Genomic DNA, 24,758 nt, shown 5'->3' on the forward strand with positions numbered 1-24,758 from the left:
ATGATGTCATCAAAGAGATGCAGCATCGTTCGAGTGAGTGCTGTCCAGTAGTCTATTTGTGCATGTTCTGTAGCTTCCGAGCTGCTTCTAATACACCCTGCACTGAAATTACATGTGGGCCAAGCATTGCTTTAAGAACACCAACTATTGCCATACTGCACCTAGCACAGTGCCCTCTGCACTCACACTGCAGTATTAGTTCTATTGTACTGCACCTGGCATTGCCTCGCTGTCCTCAGTGCGGCTCTTCCTTCACAGGGGCACTGTCCCCTACTTGACACTACTACAGCATCCAGTTTTCCACTCAGAATAGCCTTCATATGTTCACAGCATTATCCCTACTGCACAGCATCGCTTAACTCAGTTCTCTGCGTAACACGCCCAGCCCAAGCTCAGGTATAGGATAGAAATCTATTGGAATAAAATTCTTATGTTATAGAGCTGTCCATTTCGAGATCTGAGGTAATGTGCGTCAGTCAGCTGTTATTATCTTAACACCCAAGACAGGCTACTCAGGAAACGCTGAACTAGAAGATGTCTGAGTAAAATGCGACGAGACATAGTATAATGTAAAACTAACAAGAACATAACAAGCATTTGTAATGCAATAGATCTCACATTTACGCGAGTTTGAGCTATTGCCATTGTAAATGACAATGGCTTTTGATTTATGTTTTGTTTTTTAAAACAGAAATAAAAGGCATTGTTATTTACAATGCTAATAGCTTAAACTTTTGCAAATGGGAGACCTATTGCATTGCAAATGCTTGTTTATTTTCTTTCTTTTTACTCCCTTTCTTTCTTTCCTTTTCCCTCCCTTTTTTGTTTTTTCTCCCTCCCTTTCATTCTTCACATTTTGTTTTTTCTTCCCCTCCTCCCTTTCTTTCTGTCTCTTTCCGCCTGTCTTTCCCTTTCTGCCTGTCTTTCCCTTTCTGCCTGTCTGTCTTTCCCTATGTCTTTCTTCCCCTTTGTCTTTCTTCCCCTTTGTCTTTCTTCCCCTTTGTCTTTCTTCTCCTTTGTCTTTCTTCTCCTTTGTCTTTCTTCTCCTTTGTCTTTTTTCACCTTTCATACTTTCCTCCCTCCAGTTCTGTCTTCCCTCCCTCCAGTTCTGTCTGTCTGTCTGTCTGTCTGTCTTTCTTTCTCTTTCCTCCCTCCCTGTCTTTCTTTCCTCCCTCCCTGTCTTTCTTTCTTCCCTCCCTCCCTCTGTCTTTCTTTTTTCTTTCTTTCCTCTCCTTTCTTTCCTCTCCTTTCTTTCCTCCCATTTCTTTCTTTTTCTTCCTTCCCATTTTTCCTCCCATTTTTCTTTCTTTCCTCCCATTTCTTTTTCTTCTCCCCTTTCCTTCTTTTCTCTTTCTATCCTCCCTTTATTTCTATCCTCCCTTCTTTCTTGTCCCCTTTATTTCTTCCCTGTCTTTCTCTTTCCTCCCCTTTATTTCTATCCTCCCCTTTATTTCTTCTTTTTTCTTTCTATTCTTTCTCTGTCCTCGCTTTCTTTCTTTCCTCCCTTTCTTCCTCCCCTTTCTTTTCTCCCTTTCTTTTCTCCCTTTCTTTTTCCCCTCCTTTCTTCCTTCCCCTTCTTTTTTCTCCCCTCCTTCCTTCCCCTCCTTTCTTCCTTCCCCTTTCTTTCTTTCTTTCCTCCCTTCTTTCTTTCCTCCCCTCCTTTTTTCTTTCTTTCTTTCCTCCCTTTCCTCCCTTTTTTCCTCCCCTTTCTTTCCCCTCCCCTTTCTTCCTTCCCCTTCTTTCTCTTTCCTCCCTCCTTTCATCCCCTCCATTCTTCCCCTCCTTTCTTCGTTCCCCTTTCTTTCTTTCCTCCCTCCCCTCCTTTTTTCTTTCTTTCTTTCTTTCTTCCCTTTCTTTCTTTTTCTTTCCTCCCTTTTTTCCTCCCCTTTATTTTCCCCCTCCTTTCTTCCTTCCCCTTCTTTCTCTTTCCTCCCTCCTTTCTTCCCCTCCTTTGTTCCCCTCCTTTCTTCCTTCCCCTTTCTTTCTTCTCCTTTTTTCTTTCTTTCTTTCCTCCCTTTATTTCATACCTTTCTTTCTTTCTTTCTTTCTTTCTTTCTTTCTTTCTTTCTTTCTTTCTTTCTTTCTTTCTTTCTTCCCCTTTGTTAATAAGGATGAGATAAGATGATTATGTCGAATCACATTTTATGCAAAGTTTAGTCAGAACTACTCAAGCAAAAGTGAACCAATGCGAAAGTTAACAAAAAAAGATATTGATTTAGAATGGAATGATGAGTGTGAAAAGTGTATGCACTTGTGTGTCTTCCATTGTTGCAGAAAATGCAAGGGAAGTCGTGAGTAGTCAAGGAGCTAGTAGTGATCAGGGAGGGCAGCCAAGTGCTACACGTGTGTCTTCCATTGTTGCAGAAAATACAAGGGAAGCCGTGAATAGTGAAGGAGCTAGTAGTGATCAAGGAGCGCAGCCAAGTTTGCATGGTGGGTACTCAAAATGGATCTATTTGCAGACCTAAACGGAATGTAGTCCAAATTCAAGGATGTTGTGATGAAAGGGAGCTGATGCAGTGTCTGATATATGTATATTTATATTTTATGGTGTTCAATTTTAGTGGTCTATGGTTTCTTTCCACCATGTTGGTGAGCGCATGGAACCTCGCGCACCCCGTCGAATGTTGAGGGGAGTTGGGAAGGAAACAGCCATTTTTCATTGTTCAGGAAGCTGAGAGAGAGAATAAACTTGCTTACATCTTCCCCGTGTCCTGTGGTTACTACATCACGCTGCCCAGCCCCAGTGTCATGGTGTGTGCCCGCACCCACATGGGCATCTGAACGCTTCTTTCAATGTGGTCTTAGCAGACTGACAACATACAGTAGGATGGTGGAATCGATGGGAGTGACTGATTGAAATGGACAGGTGTACAATGTTAATGTGAGATCGTCAGCACGAGCTGAACTCTCGAATGGAAAATTCCAGCGGGTCCTCCCTTGGCTGGCATCCGAGATCGGTAGGTATGCCTCATACGGAGAAAGCGCGGGCTCTGACGTCAACACATACATGCATCCGTTTCTTGTGGCTTTTGATGGCCCGAGGAGCCTCGTCATTCAATCAATCAATCAATCACTGCATTTGTTAAACACGCTACATACCCGTGAGGGTCCCAAGTCGCTGGGGTGGGGGTTGGGGGGGCTGCTACTGATCGAAGAGCCAGGTCTTGAGAAGTCTTCTGAAGGCCAGCAGGTCCTGGGTCTGTCGTAGGGTGGTAGGGAGAGCGTTCCAGGTCTTGGCGGCGAGGTAGGAGAAGGATCTGCTGCCGGCTGTGGTTTTCCGGATGCAAGGGACTGTGGCGAGGGTGGCAGAGCTGAGGTTGCGGGAGGGGGTGTGGAAGCTGAGCCGGTTGTTGAGGTATGTTGGTCTGGTGTTGTGTAGTGCTTTGTGTGCGTGGGTGAGGAGTTTGAAGGTGATTCTCTTGTTGACGGGGAGCCAGTGTAGGCTTCTCAGGTAGGGTGTGATGTGGCTGCGTCGGGGGACGTCGAGGATCAGTCGTGCCAAGGCGTTCTGGATTCGTTGTAGTCGTCTCAGGAGCTTGGTTGTTGTTCCTGAGTAGAGGGCGTTCCCGTAGTCGAGTCTGCCGGTGATGACGGCCTGGGTGACGGTTTTTCTCGTGTCGGGAGGGATCATTTGAAGATCCCGCGGAGCATCCGGAGGGTGTTGAAAAAGGACGCGGAGACGGCGTTGACTTGCTTGGTCATGGAGAGGGTGGAGTCGAGGATGACGCCCAGGTTGCGCATGTGGTCGGTGGGTTCCGGAGCTGTGCCTAGCGATGTGGGCCACCAGGAGTTGTCCCAGGCTGATGGGGTGGGTCCGAGGATGAGGACCTCGGTCTTGTCTGAGTTCAGCTTTAGTCTGCTGTCCTTCATCCAGTCGGCGACAGCCTTCATTCCTCTGTGAAGGTTGGCTTTGGCGGTGTGGGGGTCTTCGGTGAGGGATATGATCAGCTGGTTGTCGTCGGCGTATGAGATGATGTTGAGGTTGTGCTGTCGTGCGACGTGGGCGAGAGGTGCCATGTAGATGTTGAACAGCGTCGGGCTAAGGGAGGATCCTTGTGGGACGCCGCAGATGATCTTGGTGATTTTGGAGCGGAAGGGTGGGAGGCGGACGCTTTGGGTTCTGCCGGAGAGGAAGGATGTGGTCCAGGCCAGGGCCTTCTCTTGGATTCCGGTGTCATGGAGGCGTGCTGATAGGGTGCGGTGACAGACCGTGTCGAAGGCAGCTGACAGGTCCAGGAGGATGAGGGTGGCTGTTTCTCCTTTGTCCATAAGGATCCTGATGTTGTCAGTGGCGGCGATGAGGGCGGTCTCGGTGCTGTGGTTGCTGCGGAAGCCGGATTGGGAGGGGTCCAAGATGTTGTTGTCTTCTAGGTAGCGGGTTAGCTGTTTGTTGACAATCTTTGTCACTTTTGCCGGGAACGGAAGCAGGGAGATGGGCCGGAAGTTCTTGAGGTCCTTGGGGTCCCCCTTGGGTTTTTTCAGCAGGGCGTTGATCTCGGCGTGCTTCCAGCTTTCCGGGAAGGAAGCTGACTTGAAGTAGATGTTGATTGTTTTCCGAAGGTGGGGTGCGATGGTTGTGCTGGCAATGTTGAAAATGTGGTGAGGCCACGGGTCGGAAGGGGATCCGCAGTGGATGGAGTTCATGGTTTTGATGGTGTCTTCATCGCTGACTCTGGACCAGGTGGTCAGGCGACTGGTGAGGGTGGAGGTCATGGGGATGGTGGTCTTGGTGGTGGGTGCGGGGGTGTCGCAGTTGAAGCTGTCGTGGATGTCGATGATCTTGCGGTGAAAGAAGGTGGCCAGGGAGTCGCACAATTCTTTTGATGGTGGGATGTCGTTGGTGTTGGAGCTGGGGTTGGAGAGTTCTTTCACGATGCTGAAGAGCTCTTTGGTGTTGTGTGCGTTGTTGTCTAGGTGGTCCTTGAAGGTGGTCCTTGAAGGCGGTCCGGATGAGTTGGTGGTGTCTGCGGGTGGCGTTCTTGTGGGCTGTGAGGCTGTCTGGGGATCGGTCGCGGAGCCATTTCTTCTCAAGCTTCCGACAGGTGTGCTTGGAGGTCCTGAGGTCCTCAGTGAACCATGCGGCTTTCTTGTTGGTGTGGTTGGTTGTGATCTTGAGAGGGGCGTGGGAGTTGGCGCAGTCACTGATCCACAGTTTGAGGTTGGTAGCGGCGGAGTCTGGGTCGCTGGGGTCGGCGGGTGGTCTCAGGGCAAGGGTGGTGGCCAGTTGATCTTTGGTGACCGTGCCCCAGCAGCGGCGTGGCAGCTGTTGGGTGCGGTGGTGTGTGGTGGGTTTCCTGAAGGTGAAGTGGACGCATCTGTGGTCGGTCCAGTGGGAAACGGTGGTGTGGTTGAAGGAGACGTGGGGGCTCTCGGAGAAGATGGGGTCCAGCGTGTGTCCAGCGGCGTGGGTGGGTGTAGTCATGAGCTGTTTGAGTCCGAGGTTGGCGAGGTTGTCGATCAGGGCGGTGGAGTTGGCGTCGTTATTGTTGTTCTCGAGGTGGAAGTTCAGGTCACCGAGGAGGATGTAGTCCGTGGAGGCGAGGGCGTGGGTGCTGACGAGGTCGGTGATGGTGTTGCTGAACTGTGGTTTTGGTGGTCTGTAGACGAGTGTTTCTCTGAGGGTCGTGTTGGGGTCGGTGTGGATCTGGAAGTGCATGTGCTCGGCCGTGGTGAGGGTTTCGACGGTGTTGTTTGAGACTCTGAGGGTGTCTTTGTGGACGATGGCGATTTCCCCTCCAACTCCGTTGGCGCGGTCTCTGCAGGAGATCTTGTAGCCCTGTGGGATGGCAATGGCGATGTCCGGTGCTGAGGTGGTGTTCAACCAGGTCTCCGTCAGGAAGGCCACGTCGGGGGCGATGGAATCTAGGAGGTCCCAGAGTTCGATGGCGTGCTTGCGAGCGGAGCGGGTGTTGAGGAGGATGCAGCGGAGGTGGTTGGGTTCTCAGTTTGGTGGTTTGGTGAGCTGGATGCTGGTGAATCTGCAGTCCTAGCAGGTGAAAGGCCCTTGGGTGTGCTTCGTGATGGCCTGGTAGCAGGGGTGGTATCGTCCGGGGTTGAATGCATGGAGGGTGCTGGAGTCGTAGTGCAGTCTGACGTTGCTGGGGGCGCGGGGGACAGGGGTTCTGGCGCTGGGCGCGGTCCAGGCGTAGACGGGCTTGCCTTTGGCGCGCCTTCTGCGTGCCGGCGGCACGCCCGCTGCGCTTCCGCGCGTCGACCTCCATAAGAGGCAAAGTGGGCGGGAGGAGCAGCTGGGAGGCGGGAGCGGGGCGGCCAATGGGCGAGGGCACGGTACACAGAAGGCAAAAGGGGGCGGGCCGCATGGGAGCAGCGGCGGGAAGCAGGGGGGGCACAGAGGGCACAAAGGAGCGCAAAGGAACGCCTGAGAACGGGAAAAACAAGATACAAATATAAAATGCCATGGTGGAAGGAAACACAAAATTAGCGGTACAGTGCAGAACGCAAAACGCACACAGTCACCAGGGGCGAGCTCCCGGCAGCGGCAGCATTGGTGCAGAGTCGTCACAGGCACCCAGGAGGAGCCATGCGGCGCGTGGAGCGACCTGAGGACAGGTCACAGTCCCTGCCGCACGTCGACCTCTATAAGAGGCCAAATGGGAGAGAGGAGCAGCTGAGAGGCGGGAGCGGGGCGGCCAATGGGCGAGGCCACGGGACACAGAAGGCAAAAGGGGTCGGGCCGCAGGGGAGCAGCGGGGGGTGGCACAGAGGGCAAAAGGAGCGCAAAGGAACGCCTGAGAATGGGGAAAAAACAAGATACAAAAATAATGTGTCATCCATAAGTGCGCGAGGGGCGCCGCGCGTCCAGCCGCACTCAGTGCTGCTTCCTTGTTGCAGGCAGTCGGCCCTCCCTTTGTGCAATCGGTGGGTGCACAGCTGCTGTCAGGCGCTTTGCTTTATAAACGTTCATTATCTTCCACCCTGAAGTGCAGCACATGCGCGGCAAGAGCAGTGCGCAGCAAACCGAAGGCTTTGATCCCTCCATCTCCACGCAGTCTTTTAGAGCATAATCAGCAGGCCACGTACATTTCAAAACCCCATGCGGCACTTTGATTTCCAACAGCAAGTGTTTACGGTCTCTGGAGCTTTGACTGTCCACTAGCCCCTTACTGTATGGTCGCCCTGATAGGTCTGTGCTTATGTTACATAGTTACTGTCCCTTTGGGACACCCTGTACATCCCCGTGTTCATGGGGTACACACGCAGTCCTAGCTAAGCTAGAGTGGACCATCTACTAACGAGTGGTTCTGCTTGGAGTTTTCAGATGGAAAAGAAGTGCAGCAGAGCAACGGGCGTTGTCTTTGGTACATGTGAAAGTGCCTCTTTATTGGCAGTTGTGAGGATGTGTAACAATGAGCCAGTGTTTGTATCACTTACAGTGGTCAGTCACTGTACATATGCATGAATGTTTGATAGAGTATATGGTTGAATGAGATACGTGGCTGGGAGGATGCAAAGGCGTGGATGCATGAATGGGTTAATGGGTAGATCGATGACTGAGTGGTGTGGCAATGCGTGGATGAATTTATTGGTGCGGTGATGTCTGAATGCATGGATGGATAAATTGAACTTGTTAGAACTGCTCCGTAGTCTGGGGATATCCTAATCGGGCAGCATATGAAAAATAAGTTAAACATGAAAGGTGTAGCATCCTGCTAGCCTAGGCCCTCGCCAATTAGTAAGCAAAGACATGGAAAATATTTTGACACGTCTTTATTCCGCTGCCTGTAAGTCAGAACCCGGCTTTCTAAGCCTGCCTTCAACTCCTCTCTCTGCTTGCACCACAGGCCTACGGTATACAGTGGGAACCAGAAGTGTTCTAGCGTTTTTTAGGTCTCGGCTAGCGAAGGCTGCGCTTGCGCAGTTTCGCTCGTGAGATTTAATGACTTGGAGAAGAGGGGCTTGAACCCGCTCCTCTTCTCTCCTCTTCTCCATTGGCTGGCCTCTTAAATGCTGGCCAGCCATTGGAGAAGAGGTTTGTCTCGCAAAACAGGCCCCGTCCTTTTCGGATTCGGGGGCGTTTTTTTTCGATACTTTTCGCTGGGTGTGTTTTTCTCTCCTCCAGCCAAAGGCAAGAGGAGAGAAAAAGAAAAACACGCCCCCGAATACGAAACCGCCGCTGCCTTTCTCCGAGGCATTTCTGCTTGACCTCGGAGAAAGGCAGTTGTCTCTCTCTCTCTCTCGTGTTTCTTTCTCTCCCCCATGGCGGGGGCCTGAGCAGAGTACCCCTTCGTGGCTTACCGAGCGCTTTCCACACGGCAGGCAGGAATCACCGTCAGAACTCCTTGGTTCTCATTGCTGCGTGACGTCAACTGTTGTATGATTTATAAAGAAAAGTGGACATTTTAGGGAAGTTTTGCCACGTTAAATACAAGTTCGAAGCGCATAATTTATCTTCCAATCTATATGTTAGTTTTGAGTTTCGTCTTACTGTTTACTCATCTTATTCAATTACAAGTTGCGCAATATAAAACTGCAAAATAAAAATTAGCGCTTAACTATTTTGTCCAATTTTCAGTCTACGCTTAGAAACAATTCTAAATGTAGGTTTAGTGTTAAACTGGAATTGAATCAGTCACCGCTCTCAGTTCACTACCACACCGCTGCCCGCTATGATTGAGACGTTGACATTCTAAGATGGCCGCCGCCGGATCGATGTCATATCCCCGGCCCGAGTCATTCTTCTGTGTTAACAGCGCCTCACCAGTGACGGCCGTGCCGCTGCTATCCGGGCCGTGCGTGCGGTTGCCAGGGGAGCCAGCTTCCCGCGCAGGAACCGGAAAAAGACCCGCACCGGGAGCGGCGGTACCAGGAAGAGTTGCCATCCCGGCCCCGGTGAGTGCGGGTCATTGGTGGGAGAAATGGTCAGCTTTCATCATTGGTTTCCCTCACACACGATTATACTACATGCACTGTCATTAATGCTGCATTTTAAACAAATAAAAATTAAATGCAAAGTCTTAAATGACTTAAGTCTGGGCTTTAAACATACATCGTGGGCTGCTGGGGAGAGATTTTCATCAAAATAATATTCCCTGAAGTCACTGGTCACAGCAGTCATTTCTCACAGCAGACAGCAAAACATGTATACTGACTGTTGAACACCGGACCCCCTCCCCACAAGACCCCTTCAGGAACTTTAAAACCCCTCAGTGCACAGATCAAACAATAGTAAAACAGAGCGGTTCCGTTCATAATGTGAAATATGCCCCACGCACGAGCTGTAATTTCGGGAGATGCACAATAGGAGTGTCGAGAAGGCACAGCTTTTTTTCACGTCACCTGTCCTGCCCCCCCTCCCGCTGGTCCCACCCCAGGCTCAGAACGAAGGCCCCTTTCAGAAAGCCCCGTCTTCACTTTAGTTTGACTTTTTCCCTGTTGGGATGGGTTCCTTGTCCTAACCCAGTTGTACAGACGCTCACCGTCACTTAGGTCCCGCACTGAAGTTTAGGAAATGCTCCTTCATAGAGCTCCTCCCTCCCAAGTTCAAAGACCCCCCTCCAGGCAGTCCTGCATGCAGAGTGCCCCCACCCTAAGCCAGAGTTCTACCGGGCACACCCGCTGATCACAGTTCAGTAAAACATAAACAAAAATAATGTCATGAGCAATGCCAATAGCTCTAACTTTAACAATGCCGAGACCATTGCATTGTAAATGCTTGTTTTTATTACAAAACACTACAACAGGTGGTCTATTCAGGGATAACTGCTACTAAACCTGAATCAGTCCATCTAACCAAGATGTTGTGACCTGGGACAGTGAATGCAAAGTTATGAGGCTGAGCTGTAGAGACAAAACATATCGCCTGGGATAAAGACACAACATTGTCAGAATTTTCCTCTTGACACCGGAAAATGGACATCTGGATTGAATGTAGCAATGGTCAGAGTCCTGTTACATATTTGATTTGCTGTGTCCTGCATTCTCTGATCACACCTTACTAGCTGGTTTGAGCTGCTCGTAATTATCGTGGGTACAGTCAGTACAGTTCACCAAGGGGCAAACACCGACAGACACCTGTCGCCAGTGTTTGCCACGTGGTGATTTACTTTTTTTTTTCTTAAGTGGGGTGTGACCCCGCTCCCTTCCCACAGACATTTCGCCACCTTCGACTGCACAATTGTGAAATTGAGCACTACAGTGCACACGGCGAAATGTCATCCAGCAAAACAAATAAACGCGGCACATAGTCCGCATACCCATCTAGTTCCAAAATTCAGCCCCATCGCAGCAGTGGCCATCCCCTGTTTACAAGTGCATTGGGTTGGGCAGGCAACTGGTCATGTTATGGGTCTTTATGTGCATGGTTCCTATCCACTTTTGGTCCTGCTGCTTGCTCATTGCTGGCTGCTGATCATCCAGCCCTACCAAACTTACATGAGCTGCAGCCTATCCCAACCTTCTTATCTCACAGGTACCGCACCCGTGTATCACCTGGCCTTCTCTCCACTTTGCTATTATTAGCATGTCTAGTCAGTGAGATTGGGTGGTTGTGAATCTCAAATGTCCAAATACAAAAGCAGTGGGCCTCAGGGTGAAGTGTTGATGTGCCCATGGTTTATGATGGACTGTTCCCTTGAGGAGCATGGTCAGTACTGATATGCATTAGCAGTGGTTCAGTGGGTTAAAACAGAAAGGGTTGAAATGCTACCCCAGGCCATTGTCTTTGGTTGGACTATTTGCCCCATCACCTTTTGGGTGTTTAATTAAGGTGTGCAAAATTTGTATAACTTTTGCATAGTTATGTGATATTTTGGATAAATTGTGCAAACTTGCGCATAATTATTTGAAATGCAAATTCGTCATCCTGCACTACTTTTTAGGGTAAAATGTGTCCCTGCGTAAATTTTTGACACAGAGGTCTTCATGCTGGAAAAATAGTACAAGTACACCAAAGAACAATAAACAACAGCCACTCGCATTTTTATTCGTGACATTTTTACAGCGAATTGCACGTTCTTGGTAAATTTTTACTGCAAATGGTGCGTAAGTGGCATAATTTCAGGAACTTCACTTAACAAGAGTAACACAATATTCCTGAAATTATGGTATTTATGCTGGCATGACCTCAAATTTTACCCACACTTAGTGTTTGATTGGCAGTAGTATGCCTGAATACCCGAGACTGCCACAGCTTTCCAAGACTACTAATAGCAGTGTTTGTAAGTTACAAAAGTAGTACATTTGCACCCATTCAGGTAGTACTTTTATGGGTGCAGATTTCCTACTTACTTGGTAGACTGATTATATGTCTATCTAAATCTAGAAAGATGATGGAGGGAATGCTGAAAATTATCAAACATTCATCCCCAGTCACAGATTAGGGTTAAATCCATAGTTTATTTTGCTCACCATGCTACCCCAGTTTAAACCCAGCCGTATACAAGACAGTCCAGCCTGAACTGCCAGGCCAGGTCCTCCCTGGACCGTAAAACAAGCATCGGAGTTTTCGGAATATCACCCCATATCAGCCACGCTAGTTTGAATCCAGTGGCATAGCGAGCACGGGACCACCGTCTGGGCATACCCTTCCCACTTACGGTAACAGCAAAACACAAAGATTCATGTCTGGGCATACCCTTTCCACTTAAGGTGACAATAGCAAAACACAAACATTCTCCCCCAGTCACAGATCTGGTTTACATCCATAGATTTTTTCCTCACCACGCCATTCCAGTTTGGACCCAGCCATATGCAAATCAATCTTGACCCTGCTCCCCATGGGTATAGTCCAGCCTGAACTGCCAAACCAGACCCTCGATGGACGGGAATACCAGCATCCTGGGACGTGTGTGTGTGTGTCTACGTGCGTGTGTCTGCATGTGTGTGTGTGTGTGTGTGTGTGTGTGTGTATGCGTCTGTATGCTTGTGTATGTGCGAATGTGTATGCTTGTGTATGTATGTGTGAGCGAGTTGTGAGCGACCTGCTGAGGTGTGTGTAAACGCTCGTGCACACAGTGTCTGTGTGTGCAAGCTGCAAAAGTGTGTGCAAGCACCATGTTTGTGCGCCAAGCTGCTGAGAGGTGTGCGAGTAACTGGTGTGTATGTGCAAGCTACATCTTTGTGCAAGCTACGTGTGTGTGTGTGTGTGTGTGTGTGTGTGTATAAAAGCTGCATGTCTGCAAGCTGCAGGTGTGCATGCGAGCTGCTGAGGTGTCTTCAAGCTGCCTTGTGAGTTGTCGTGGCATGTGCAAGCTGCAGGTGCATGTGTAAACTTATGTGTATGAACTGCGGATGTGTGTGCGATCTGCAGAAGTGTGCTCAAATTGCTGAACATGGTGTACATAAAATCGCTGGATTTTGTGTAAAGCTTGATGGAGGTTGTGTGCCACCTGCCAGGGTGTGTGAAATCTGCTGGACAATATACATAATTCTGGAGTCTCCAGGCCACCTGCTCCTGTCGGTGTGTGACCTGCTTCCGTCTATATGCTACATCCTAGGATGGGTGAGTTCCTCAGGTCTCAGTGCAGCCAGAAGGACTGTGTGCACCGCCTCCAGGAACCTGCAGGGGAGTGTGCAACCTGCTCAGGAACACATGCTTGTTTGTTTGGTTTTTTTGCAGTGAATTTGCGAATGTCGCAATTTTTGCCACCAAAAAAATGCTTTTTTTCTTCTTTTTTTGCTCTGGCGGGGTCCCTCTGTGACCCCAGCACTAAGGATATTCATATCCTGCCACCTTTTCCTTTTTATTTTTTACCTTTATTTTGGGACTTGTCCGAGTCCCAAGATGGCTGCCACTGGGTTGAAGTGTTGGCAACAATCAGATCTCTACAGGTTTTCTTTTAATAACCCTAAAACTACAGAACGTATTTACACCAAAGAATAAAAAGCACTCTTTCTGGACCATGAGCTAGTTTTTTTTTTTTTAACCCCCCTCTTTTTCTCAGCCCCCACAAGGCTGGTCACCCAGAAAATGTAAAAAACAAAAAAAAAAACACAGACAGCAGACCCAACTACCAAGCCAAGAATGCATTTATTTGGTGGGGGGATCACAACCCAAACACCCATCCCGAAGCTACAGCGTTGATGGTAGAATTTACAGCCTTCCCACCTGCACCTCACACAGCCCCTCTCAGTTGGCCTAGTATATAGGGGTGGGCTATGGTGGTGTCTGGAGGCTCCTTTACCATATGATGCGTGTGCCTCTCTAGGGCCTCTTGAATGAAATGACTGCATGTTTGTAAGACGGAAAAAAATTCCACACGTCATAACTGATAGTTACAACAACCAATGGCTGAGGGAGCTGGTCGTTTGGTATGTATGGTGTAAAATCTAGATATACCACAAAAGGTCACACTGTTCTTGTTCTAATTTTTTAAACTAGAGCTCCATGCCAGAATTAAGTGAGGAGGCAAACACATGTATGTGAAGACAAACATTATATAAAACTGATCCAATGGAAAGGAAAGTCATGCTTTGTGTAAGAATCAAGCTTATCACTATAACCGCTCTGGTTTGCGTGTCGGTCCATCAAAAAGGAAGATAGGCAGACCAAAAGATAAGTAGTGTACTCTGGCAAGATGGCGGTCCACAAAAAAAGGTTACAAATGCATGGATCCAATTGCAAATATACTTGGACAGAGCGTAAAATAATTAATAGAGTTCAAATCTAGGGATATAAATAACTGAGAATATTTTTTGTAATGAAAACTAGCAATTCAAACCAGGTCAATGGGCACAGACTCCGCCTATCTTCAGATCGAAAACCATGCATGAATCTAATCATAAATGATTTAGCACAAAGCAGATATTTCATCAAGCTCAACTTTATTCGATCGTTAATAAAGAAGATCATAAAATTACATAGTCGCACTAAATTTTAAAACTACATTCTCTTGGATAGCATACAACAATCAATCAATTTGATCAATTATAAAAGGTTATACAAAAAAGGTACATAATTCATTATGAGTTTGTGGATGCATACATAAATCTACCGGATCGAATATAAAAGATAAAATCTATTAAATGAGTAAAAAGAAGAAAACTTCAAAAGAGTTAAGTTCCCAGAGACTTTCTTTTTTTTTTTATACAGGCCCAAAGGAATAAAGCTAACGAATAGCACACTACATGGCCAGGTAATCATTTTAAGAAAAATAGTGCAGACCTACATTGCTCAAACTTGTATCGCCTTAAAATGGATACTAGGTATTTTTTCCTTTCCTTAATCAATGAAGATCTGATTGGGGAGAGATTATATCGCGGGGGCAATTAATCAAATCTGAATGGTTAAATGTTTGATGGGAATCCTAACATTAGTGGTATCAGGTTCAACCGAAACCACAATAATATGAATTTATGTTGCGATATTGAGACCTCCTCTAAGTAAGGATATCCACCTTCTAAGGTAGATAGAAGCTGTTGGTAGGCCAAGATTGACTGCTTTTTGTAGTTGTTTTCCCTATGAATATATTGGGCCTTCCGCATAAAAGTGTCTACCAATCTTTGCTTCGATATCAGCTTACAGGCCGTTGAATCCATGAACAGATCTTTTAACCCCAGCTCAGTCAGTTCTTGCTTGACATAATTTAGCCATCTAATTCTCTTGTAGTTTTCCAATCTAAGGCAGTCTTTTATTACACTCCGAGTTAGAGGAACAGTATTTCTACACCAGATGGAAAACCACAAGAGCAGGGGGGCGAGTCTGATTGAGTCCGTCTGTGATATGAGGTTAACTTAACTCCATATGGAGTAGATGATTAGATGTTGACTGCGGAAGAGAAACCGGGTATTTAAAAAACTTGTCCTCAGTGATTTGAAGAGGTTTTATGTTTGCCTAAAGCCTGCTCCATATGTGGCCGCGGACTTCGTTTGCGCATGGCAGATGTGCTTGACAGCCGCCAAGGGCTTCATGCCCATCCTAGACATAAATGCTCTTAGTGCTGTCAAGCCCCTTTCCATGGCCCTTGCGTGGACCAGAGGTGTCCAAGTTTGGTTCCTATCAAAAAGTACCCCAATATCAGGAAAAGACTCCACCACCTCCATTTTCCCTGTTTCGGTATAAAGATGGGATCTATTACCTCGAGCACCACCCCCAGCAATAATTACAAAAGATTTTGACTGATTGACCTTCATGTTTAGGGAATCCATGAAGGCTGCATAGGTGGTAACTAGACGTTGCAGCCCTATCCCTGTTCTGGCAATAAGGACTGCATCGTCTGCATATGCCAGGATTCGAAGCTGGATGGAGTCAGACACAGGAATATCGGGTGTTGCGCCCAATAGAGCCTTCCCCACTCCGTTCATGTAGATGGAAAATAGGAACTACGCGAGAACACAGCCCTGCCTTACCCCTCTCAAGATCCTAAAAGGGCGGGTGCATTCCCCGTTCTTTCTATATCTGACCGATGCTGAGGCATCCGTATATAATTGTCTATTAAACTCAATTATTGGAGGGTGAATCCCCATCCATTCCATAATATACCAGAGCTGTGGGTGGGAAACGCAGTCGAACGCTGCTGAAAGGTCCATGAAAGCAAGATAGATTTTCCCACCCTTAGCCCTGGTAAATTTATCAATAATCAAAGAGAGGTTCAGGCACTGGTCCACAGTTCCTTTGCCCCGTTGAAACCCATACTGGTACTGCATTAAAATATGATTATCTGCTACTCAAGCCTCTAATCTGGATAAAAGCAGACGACCCATGAGTTTCGCTGTGGTGTCTAAAAGAGAAATAGGTCGGTAGTTTTTTGGGCGACTCTTGTCCCCCTTTTTATGGATATGGACAATTATAAATGTTTTCCATGAGTAGGGAGGTCCTACTATTTCTATATTATTAAATACATTGATAAATAAAGGAACCCAAAAGTCCTAATTGGCCTGGAAGAAGTCGATTGGTCCCCCATCCGGGCCAGGGGCTCTTCCAGGACTATATACCTATAGGGCCTTCCTAACCTCGATGAGCGAGAGTGACAGAAATTCCCTCCTTCCCGACAGAAGAATGGCTGGAAAACCCGCAGGAGTGAGGGTGGGTGAGAAGATGTTACCAAAATACTCCACCCACTCCTCTTCACCAACATTGTTCTCTAACGTGGGATCCCTATGGATAAAATAAGGTGAATTAATTATACCCCAAAACTCTCTGCTGTTCCCTGATGAAGTTGCCTGGGCAAGCCGTTCCCAAATCGCCTCCCTCAGTGTCCTTTCCCTTTGTCTCCTTGCCAGTTTATACTGATTACAGGATAAGGCAATCTGTAACTGATCTTGTGGCCGAGTTTTAAGAGCTGTAGTAAGCGCTTTCCTGGCTTTAGCACAGGGAGAGTCAAACCATCCCTTTTGTTTAGAGCTCTTTCCATTACCTATGGAGGTAAGGGCCTCCTTTATGTGCTCTAAAAGATGCGTAAAGGATGAAACCAAGATGGTAGGTCCAAACACTTATCAATACTTGTTATGGTTATTTTTATTACGTCTGAAATGAATTTAAACCTGTCGATTTGAGCCCATATTCGTTGATAGCAATTTTTTCTGGCCAGTATGGGATGCTCAATAATCAAATGCGAAGTCTTCTCTCTATGATTCAAAGTTATTATACCAGTTAAAATGGCATGATCGCTAAAAGTATTGAATCTGTGTTACTGAGACTACCCTCCACGACGGTTGAGACTAGTATAAAATCAATCGTGGATTCATGAGTCTCTCGGGAAAACGTTTTCATGAGAGAATCCTCTGTTATTCCCAATATTGACAATGACCACGTTTCTAGTAAACAAGGTCCAGTTGAGGGTATTACCCTAATTGCTATAGGAAAAATAGGAGGCTGGTTCGCCCATCAAATCAACTAAACCACATGGTTCGTCTTTTTTTTTAATTTTATTTTTTATATGTTTTTATTGATTTTCTCCCAACCTTAAACATCTGGCAATGTACATTACAGACTTATGATTCAGTACAAAGCATTACAGACTTATGATTCAGTACAAAGCATTACATCGTCATTCGGTACGTCATCTAGCCATTTTATATATACATTCAATTTACCCTCCATTCTGCGCTCTCATGTCCGTCTCCTTTTTCCGTTCTCCATTGTGCATCCAATGTTCATTTCCAGATTTGCTTCCTGCACACCCTCAGCACATGTTTCAGTAATCTAACCAAGTAATGCAGCAATGTAGATATAAGCCAGTCTCTCCCCCTGTCCCTCCCCAACCCTTGCCACCGGCGTGTCCTCCTATAACATAATAATAAAGCAAACCACACTATATAGTAATTACGGTTAATGCAGCACTTCTTCCTCTGGTCAAGTCGGTCCGACCTAACCTGTTCCTAGTACTAAATCGGCGCCATTTGGAACTGTTAGGAGCCCGCTATGAACCACTCGCTCGGGGTGTATCCATCGGCGTTTCCAACACTGAACCTCCATCATACTCTGTGTCCGGCATCTGCAGTGACACCACCAATGCCTCCCACGCCTTTGCTGTTTATAGCGCCCTGTCATTGTTGGACCTCTTAGCATGCTGGAATCGAACCGTACTGTCACTAGTTGCCCATTTAATTAATTCTGCCTTCCAGCGCGGAATACTGGGCCCTCGCCTGGATTTCCAACGCATCGTTGGTGCTCTTTTGGCGAGCAACAACCAACACATGGTTTGTCTTGATTATAAATACATGGGTGTATGTTGAAATCTCCCATCCAAATTATAGTAGATTCCACGTCTCGCTTATTACCTTTTAAAACCTCCTTAATTGGGTTATAAACTTCGTCTACAACTGTGTGCATTTTTGGACCAAAATTATTATAATAAAAATTTAGCAGACTGCAAATGCCTATTTTAGGAAACTTCAAAAACGAGGCTTATCACAAAGTAGATAGTTAATTGTACACTCGGAGTGTAATTTTGAAAAGATTTATGAGATGAATGGTAACCGGTTAACCACGGGCAATAGAGACAGAAGAATTACCTCCATAATTCAGATGGAAGAGGATTACTAAACTCATGCCCTCTGACCATGACATAGAACAAAGTCACGGAGTCCACAATGATTATAATATATGTAATCAACATAGTTTACTAAAAACATTATTGTATGAGGTAGGAATTCGGTTTCAAGGGCAGTTGAATTAGTCGACCAAACACCTAGAGCAATGTAATTTTTAGGTCAATCCTGGGCAGTGCATTCGCTGGCTACTCTGCGAGTCATGCTGTATTGAGGTAGGTACTTGAAGCTCCGTCCACCTTTTTCATTGGCTTGTGTCATTGTCCACTGTAAACTGTGGCTGTTCATTGGCCAAAAGGCTTAGTAGTCCCTCCTTAGTACCGACTTGTCTCATTTTGTATTCTCTCATGGCGATGCGTTGTTGCTCGGTAGGCTTTAATTGCAGCCTCTGAGCACTATTTTTTCAACTATCAGTGTCCTGCCCGCTGTTGCAGGCAGGAAACGCTCTTTCCTAATGCTTTTTTTCTATTTTCATAGCACACATTTGCAATGCAATAGGTCTTGCATTTACGAGAGTTTAAGCTATTGACATTGTAAACAACAATGCCTTTTATTTGTTTAAAAAACAACACATAAAAGGCATTGTCATTTACAATGCCAATAGCTCAAACTCTCATAAATACGAGACCTATTGCATTGCATTGCAAATGCTTGTTTGTAGTTATGATAACTAGAGACTGCCAGTTGAAGATTAGATTCAGTCCAATACTTACAATGCCAAGATAGTAGGTCCCACGGTGCTCTTTAAATATCAGTAATTTGCCTATGTTAAGTTCTGTTTCTGGTATTTTAACCATTGCAACATTGGTAGAATCGCAGTTTGTCATGATTGGCAGGTATGGACTATATATTTGAAGATTTGATGTTATATTTATGTGCGCAGTCTGTGCGTAGAGCCAACTTCCTCTAGAGACAGAAGCGCTCTTATGTGGAAAAGCCCCTACTGTGCACACAGTCAGCGCTTAGTGCACAGACTGTTTGTACAGCCCACTCCCTCTAGAGACCTAAGCACCATCAGGTGGGAAGGCCCCACTATGCACAGTCAGGGCTCGGTGTGTAGAACCCACTCCTTCCAGACATGCAAGCACTATTAGGTGGGGAAGCCCTCTACTATGCACAGTTTGTGCGCAGCGTGCAGATTGTGCATAGAGCCCACTCCCTGCAGAGACTCAAGCCTCTGTTTCGCGCAGCCTATGGTGAGTGGTCAGTCTCAGCATAGAGCCTTCTATCTCCAGGCACACAACCGAGTTTATATGGGTAAGCTCGTACTACGCACAGTCTGCGGTCTCTGGGCTGCTCTTCATGGAGAGCCCTCTCCCTCCAGACACCCAGGCCTAATTCGGTGAGTGAGCCACTAGTTCAGAGAGGATGTGATCTCTGTGTAACTCTTCACAGAGAGATCACTCCCTCCACATACTCAAGCCTCCTTACACAGCGAAAGGGCCTACTACATACAGTTATATATACGTTAGTAATATTTTACTTTGCGTTAAAAAAACTAGAAATTCACTGATAAATATCATTGATGATATTTCAAATGACCGAATTGATAACATCACTGATGACATCATCCATCATACTGATGTTCAATTTACTCTGCAAACGGCCTTAGAAATATGCAAATAAGAACTATATGGCGCAGAATTGTGTTAGGTATAAATTGCATAATGATATGTTCTTATTTAATATAAAAAGACTGTAGTCTGCTTTATCTATGCACTCAAGCCTCATTAGGGGAACAAGCCCCTACTCCGTTCATCCTTTGAGTGTGCACAAATTTTCACTAAGAGTCCACTTACTCCAGACACTCAAGCCCCATTTGTTGTCAAGCCCCTACCGCACATAGCCTTCGTCCTGTGCACAGCTCTTCATAAAGAGCGCACTTCCTCCAGGCACCCAAGTACCCTTATGTGGCCAAGCTACTATTACGCCTAGCCTTTGCCCTGTGTGCAGCTCTTCATGGAGAGCTCACTCCCTCCAGACATCCCTCCCCCATTAGGTCTCTAAGCCCCTACTACACACAGCCTTTGCCCTGTGCACAACGTTTCTTGGAGAGCCCACTATCTACACAGTCTCAAACACTGTTAGGTGGGGAAGGCTCTACAACACACAGCCTTAGCCTGTGCACAAGGTTTCTTGGAGAGCCCACTATCTACACATTCTCAAACACTGTTAGGTGGGGATGGCTGTACTACACACAGCCTTTGCCCTGTGTACAACGTTTCTCGGAGAGCCCACTATCTACACATTCTCAAACACTGTTAAGTGGGGAAGGCTGTACTACACACAGCCTTTGCCCTGTGCACAACGTTTCTTGGAGAGCCCACTATCTACACAGTCTCAAACACTGTTAGGTGGGGAAGGCTCTACTCCACACAGCCTTAGCCTGTGCACAACGTTTCTTGGAGAGCCCACTATCTACACATTCTCAAACACTGTTAGGTGGGGAAGGCTCTACTACACACAGCCTTAGCCTGTGCACAACGTTTCTTGGAGAGCCCAATATCTACACATTCTCAAACACTGTTAGGTGGGAAGGCTCTACAACACACAGCCTTAGCCTGTGCACAACGTTTCTTGGAGAGCCCACTATCTACACATTCTCAAACACTGTTAGGTGGGAAGGCTCTACTACACACAGCCTTAGCCTGTGCACAACGTTTCTTGGAGAGCCCACTATCTACACATTATCAAACACTGCTAGGTGGGGAAGGCTCTACTACACACAGCCTTAGCCTGTGCACAACGTTTCTTGGAGAGCCCACTATCTACACATTATCAAACACTGCTAGGTGGGGAAGGCTCTACTACACACAGCCTTAGCCTGTGCACAACGTTTCTTGGAGAGCCCACTATCTTCACAGTCTCAAACACTGTTAGGTGGGGAAGGCTCTACTACACACAGCCTTAGCCTGTGCACAACGTTTTTGGAGAGCCCACTATCTACACATTCTCAAACACTGTTAAGTGGGGAAGGCTCTACTACACACAGCCTTTGTCCTGTGGACAACTCTTCCCAGAGAATGCTTACCCTCCACACACGCAAGCCTTCTTAGCAGGCTAAGCATTGTACAAAAGCTTACACCCATTAGCTGTCCGGAATCTATAGAAAATGTCCTCAAGATGTAGCTGACTAAATTCTTTCAGTGTCAAGTGTATAGCAAACTGTCGCACCCATTAAATGATGTCATCAGTGATATCATGAAGAATGTTATTTAAGATGTCATGCATGATGTTTTTAAACATTTCATGATTGATGTAATATGTGAGGTCCTACGCAGTGCGTGGCATGGGCACAAGTTATAGTTAGCTCAGTAAACTAGGACTAGTGAACTTCAGGGTGTGTTTTTTTTTTTAGTTTTGAATGGTATTTTTTTAACTGACATTTTCACCTAATTATAGCCTCACTTTTAGCCTTTGTGTTTTCAGTGAATTTTTAAGTATTAATTCACTAAATCTAACTACAGTCACTTTAAACTCTGTTTAGTCAGTGAATATCCATTGGTTTGTTGTGTCAATCGCATTTCTCTTTCAAGCACTGAAGCCTATATCATGGGTACGTGGCCAGCTCACGTCAGCCAGTGGCTTACCATACTGTGAGTGATGGTATCCTGCTCTCGCACAGTCTGCACATACCTAAATTAGATTCCCTTTTTTAGATTTGTTATGTACAGTGTTTGCACCATTCATTGTGAACATATTGTCTAAAGTTATTTTAAGGGCCTCAGACTCATCCTCAATCATCCATTAGATTTGTTTTACTCCGGAGCATTCAACCATTGGCTTGACACCCTGTCAGTCACATCTTTGGTAAGCTCATAAGAATAATCTAGTCTTGCTTTTCTTTCTATTTCCTACCTTGATGTATCGTTGTGGTTCTATTCGAAAGTACTGGGGAATGAGCACTACAGAAAGCAAAGTGAACAAGCATTGGCATAGCCAATAGGTCTCGCCTTTGGGACCTTTATAAGTGTTTAGCCATGCAACAGTTGCATAACTAAACACTTATAAGGTCCCAAAAGCGAGACCTATTGGCTATGCCAATGCTTGTGTTGTTAACTGCTGCAATCTATTGAAGCCTCACGGAGATCGCGATCAACCATCAAAGCGGCTGCACGGCCGCGAAAGTGAAAGTAATTGCGGTAAAGCGCGACGCCCGCGCACATGCACTGTAGCTCTAGGCTGGCCTGGTAGCACTTTTTGGAGCCCTAACAAAATGTCTCGCCAGACCAGCGCATGCGCTGGGTCAGGCGAGACCTAAAAACGGATGCTACAGAAAAGCAACAATATTTTTCAGTGGCATCCATTTTGTTTTTAGATTCTTGGTTTTTATTTTTAGTACAATAGGGTTAACGTTTATATGGTGTGTGGGTCCCCAATATGCACGCCATACAAATGCAAAACCTCTTTACTTTGCTGTTGATTGTTTCCCATTGTTTTGTTGTGTGATTAAACTGTTTGTATGAAGGATTGAAAAAAAACGTCTTGCACAAAAAAGTCTTTATTGAAGCCATTTATGGGGGTGTTCTCTGTTAAATAGTTTTGCCATTGTAAAGGCATTCACTGAATGTAACGCACTGTTTAGCATCTCTGACCATTCGTTGTGCAGATATTTCAACTCCTGCTTTTATTCAGCAGTCATCATCTTAATAATTTTTCCTTTTTTTAAATTCAACAGTTGGAAAGACATCGCTTATTACGAGGTTTATGTATGACAGTTTTGACAACACTTACCAGGTAAGATGTTCACTAAAAATCATACCAAAAGACTATGCTGACATGTAATTGTGATGTCTTGTTTAAAAATAGCTCTTCTCCCCGGGTTGTTGCAGGACCGCAAGGCGCGGCTGGAAATGTGTGCCTCCCTGGACAGGAGAGAAAGAAGGGAGTGAGCCTCAGCCATATCCATAATATTGAAGGTACTCACAGGGGCAATAGTGGTCTGAGGCGCGGAGGGAGAGCTGCAGCGCACCGGGGTCGTTGCAGGGACCAAGGTGATCGGCCGCTAGCGAGAGGCGCGGACTGTAAGTGTGGCAGGAAGATCGGTGGGCCTGGAGTGGCGGTGCGCCCGATGGTCTAGAGCCCTGGGACCAAAGTGGACCGTGCGCAGCCTCCCCTGAACGCCGGTCGGAGAGCGGCGCGGCGAGGGTTCACCCGAGTGTCCCGAAGCCGAGGGCCAACGGACTTGCTTCGGCCTACCGGCAGTACATTTGGAGCTTGAGGGCCCAGAATTAGTGAGTGGGAGACTACTCGGTGCAGAGCTGGTCTCTGGATCAATCCTGGCAGGGGAGGCCCGTTCCAATGGCGACGGGAGGCAGAGGGACCAAAGCACATGCTCAGAAACAACTGGCTCAGTTCGCCTGGTCCAAAGCAGGCGACGTGACTGAACCACTGCCAATGGAGAAGGACCTGTCGCAGACAAGCCCCAAGAAGGGGCCGGAGCCGACACTGCATGATGTTATGGCGGCGATAAATGGAATGCGTGCCTCATTGGACTCGGCAACAGTAGAGGTTTCCTTGATCAGGGCGGATCTTAGGAAGATGGATGAGAAGGTCCAAGAACTAAAGACAGTGACCGGCGCTTTACAAATGGACACATCAGAACTGCAAGCTCAAATGGTCGATATGCAACAGAAGCAGGACCGAATGGCTAGGCAGCTTAATGACTATGAAGGTCGCGCGCGTCGCAACAACATGCGGATCTTGGGGGTCCCGGAGCGGGAGGAGGGGCCGGCGGCGGACCTCTATGTGGAGAAACTAATCACCCAGAAACTTAAACCTAAAGCCCTGTCCAGCTACTTCTCAATTGAAAGAGCGCACACGTTATCCGGGGGCAGGCCCAAGCCTGGGGCTCCTCCGCGACCGATTATCGCCAGAGTATTCAACTTTAGAGATAGACAGTATCCTGCAGGCGGCCAGGGCTGCTCCTCCACTGAAAGTTGGCAACAGTGAAGTGGCCTTTTTCCCGGATTTCACCGCCAAGGTACAAGCCCAACGACGCAGCTTTCAGGCAGTAAAACGGGAACTGCGGGAACGGGAAATCAAGTACGCGATGCTGTTCCCGGTAAAACTGAGGGTGGAATCGGGCGGGACCACCTGGTTCTTTGAGTCCCCGGAGGAGACATGGGACTGGATGGAGGGTAAGGCCAGAACTAGCAACCAGAAACAAGATCGCACTGGCAAATCACAACGACCGACTGGGGGCTGCCCGAAACTGCCGGTGCCCGGGCCTCCGGAGGTGGGGGGCCAGCTGACTGACCCATAGCGACTACTCCAGGAGAGATATGAATGGGGAGGCACCCGCAAGCGAGATGGGGAAGGTAACCGGTGGAACAATACCCATTACGAGACACGATATGGAGATATAGATGCTAGGGGTGGGGGGCGGGGCCCTATGAAAGGGGACTAACCAGAAACTTGATAGTTATCATTCATGGATGGCAAAGCATAACTATTGTGATATGGTCATGCAGGGCTGGAACTGCTGACCTCGCAAATTTTTCGCAACCTAGGGGGGGAGAGAGGCACTCTGCCATGTTGGGAAGTGGGTAGTTTTAAATCCACGGGCAGGGGGGCAGGGAGGGTGGAGGGCAGGGGGGGGGGAGGGAACCAGGAGGGAGTTTGCCATGTTTTGGTTTTATTGATTTGCAAAGGGAAAAGTTTCCGAGCATGGACAGCTTTGGCCATAAGAATTGGCCATTGTACAGTACTGATTTGATAGACCCCGGCATTAGCGGGGGGGACATACCTACAAGCAGGCAGCCACTGTGGTTGGAGGGCTATAGCGGGCCTGACCAAAAAGGGGT

At 47.1% G+C, this 24,758-nt stretch overlaps 1 protein-coding gene across 2 annotated transcripts in view; it reads left to right on the forward strand.

Moving 5' to 3' along the window:
* The window catches only part of RAB41 (RAB41, member RAS oncogene family), a 586,928-nt gene that overhangs the window by 42,851 nt on the left and 519,319 nt on the right, over positions 1 to 24,758 (forward strand). For both annotated transcript variants that reach the window (XM_085608359.1, XM_085608360.1), the window contains exon 2: positions 22,631 to 22,689. In XM_085608359.1, coding sequence (XP_085464485.1) covers positions 22,631 to 22,689 — 59 coding nt within the window. The remainder of the gene's footprint in view (positions 1 to 22,630; positions 22,690 to 24,758) is intronic.

Source organism: Triturus cristatus, chromosome 5_2, assembly GCF_964204655.1.
Source record: "Triturus cristatus chromosome 5_2, aTriCri1.1, whole genome shotgun sequence".
NCBI lineage: Eukaryota > Metazoa > Chordata > Amphibia > Caudata > Salamandridae > Triturus > Triturus cristatus.